General features: G+C 51.1%; 1 protein-coding gene across 1 annotated transcript in view; it reads left to right on the top strand.

Annotated features, from left to right (window-relative positions):
* SMARCC2 (SWI/SNF related, matrix associated, actin dependent regulator of chromatin subfamily c member 2) overlaps positions 1-885 on the top strand; it is a gene marked incomplete at its 5' end in the record, with an annotated part of 16,538 nt that overhangs the window by 984 nt on the left and 14,669 nt on the right. The window contains one exon of the mRNA XM_021707602.1: positions 366-490. Within this exon, the coding sequence (XP_021563277.1) occupies positions 366-490 (125 nt within the window). The remainder of the gene's footprint in view (positions 1-365; positions 491-885) is intronic.

Genomic DNA, 885 nt, shown 5'->3' on the forward strand with positions numbered 1-885 from the left:
CCTGCTGGGCTCCGGCAATCCTTCCACCTCAGCCTTTCAAGTAGCTGGAACTACAGGTGCACGCTACCACGCCCAGCTAGTTTTTGATTTATTGTAGAGACGAGGTCTCGCCAAGTTGCCTGGGCGAGTCTTGAACCTGCAGGCTCAGGCAATCCTTCGCCTCAGCCTCCCAGAGTGCTGGGATTACAGGCTGAGCCACCAAGCCTGGCCTCTTTGCCACTTCTTAATACTCTGCAGTTACTGGTTTCTATGTGTGCTCAATTTTGCTCTTAGGATTCTCTCTCACTTCCCTTCCCTTGAACTTCAACTTCCGATGACTCCTTGGCCAAGGATAACTGAGTTCTCTTTCACTCTTTCCTTCCCAGTCCTTCAACACCTTACACCAAGTCAAAGCGTGGTCACAGAGAAGAGGAGCAAGAAGACCTGACAAAGGACATGGATGAGCCCTCCCCAGTCCCCAACATAGAAGAGGTGACACTGCCCAAAACAGGTACAGGCCAGGCCAAGCTTCTGGGACCCCCCACTCCCTGTCCTGCCCCTACCATGCCAAACTTCTGAGTGAGCTGATGTCTCAGGACTAGTGGATCTTCCCTTAAATTTAGCTGGCAGTTGAAATTGTTTTCATTACCTTGGGAAATCCTCTGACTTTACACTCATAGCTGAGTTACAGATGGTGCTTTGCGCCTGACAGTAGTCTTCAAACTCTTTTTGGTTATGCCCTCCCATTGGTAAAATACTTTATTTATTTATTTTTGAGTCGGAGTTTCACTCTGTCGCCCAGACTGGAGTGCAGTAGCCGCTCCCGGCCACCGCAGCCTCGACCCGCTGGGCTCCGGTGATCCTTCTGTCTCAGCCTTCCAAGTAGCTGGAACTACAGGCCTGCAC

The sequence above is a fragment of the Carlito syrichta genome, unplaced genomic scaffold, assembly GCF_000164805.1.
Source record: "Carlito syrichta isolate Samal-C Ts95f unplaced genomic scaffold, Tarsius_syrichta-2.0.1 Scaffold120695, whole genome shotgun sequence".
Lineage (NCBI taxonomy): Eukaryota > Metazoa > Chordata > Mammalia > Primates > Tarsiidae > Carlito > Carlito syrichta.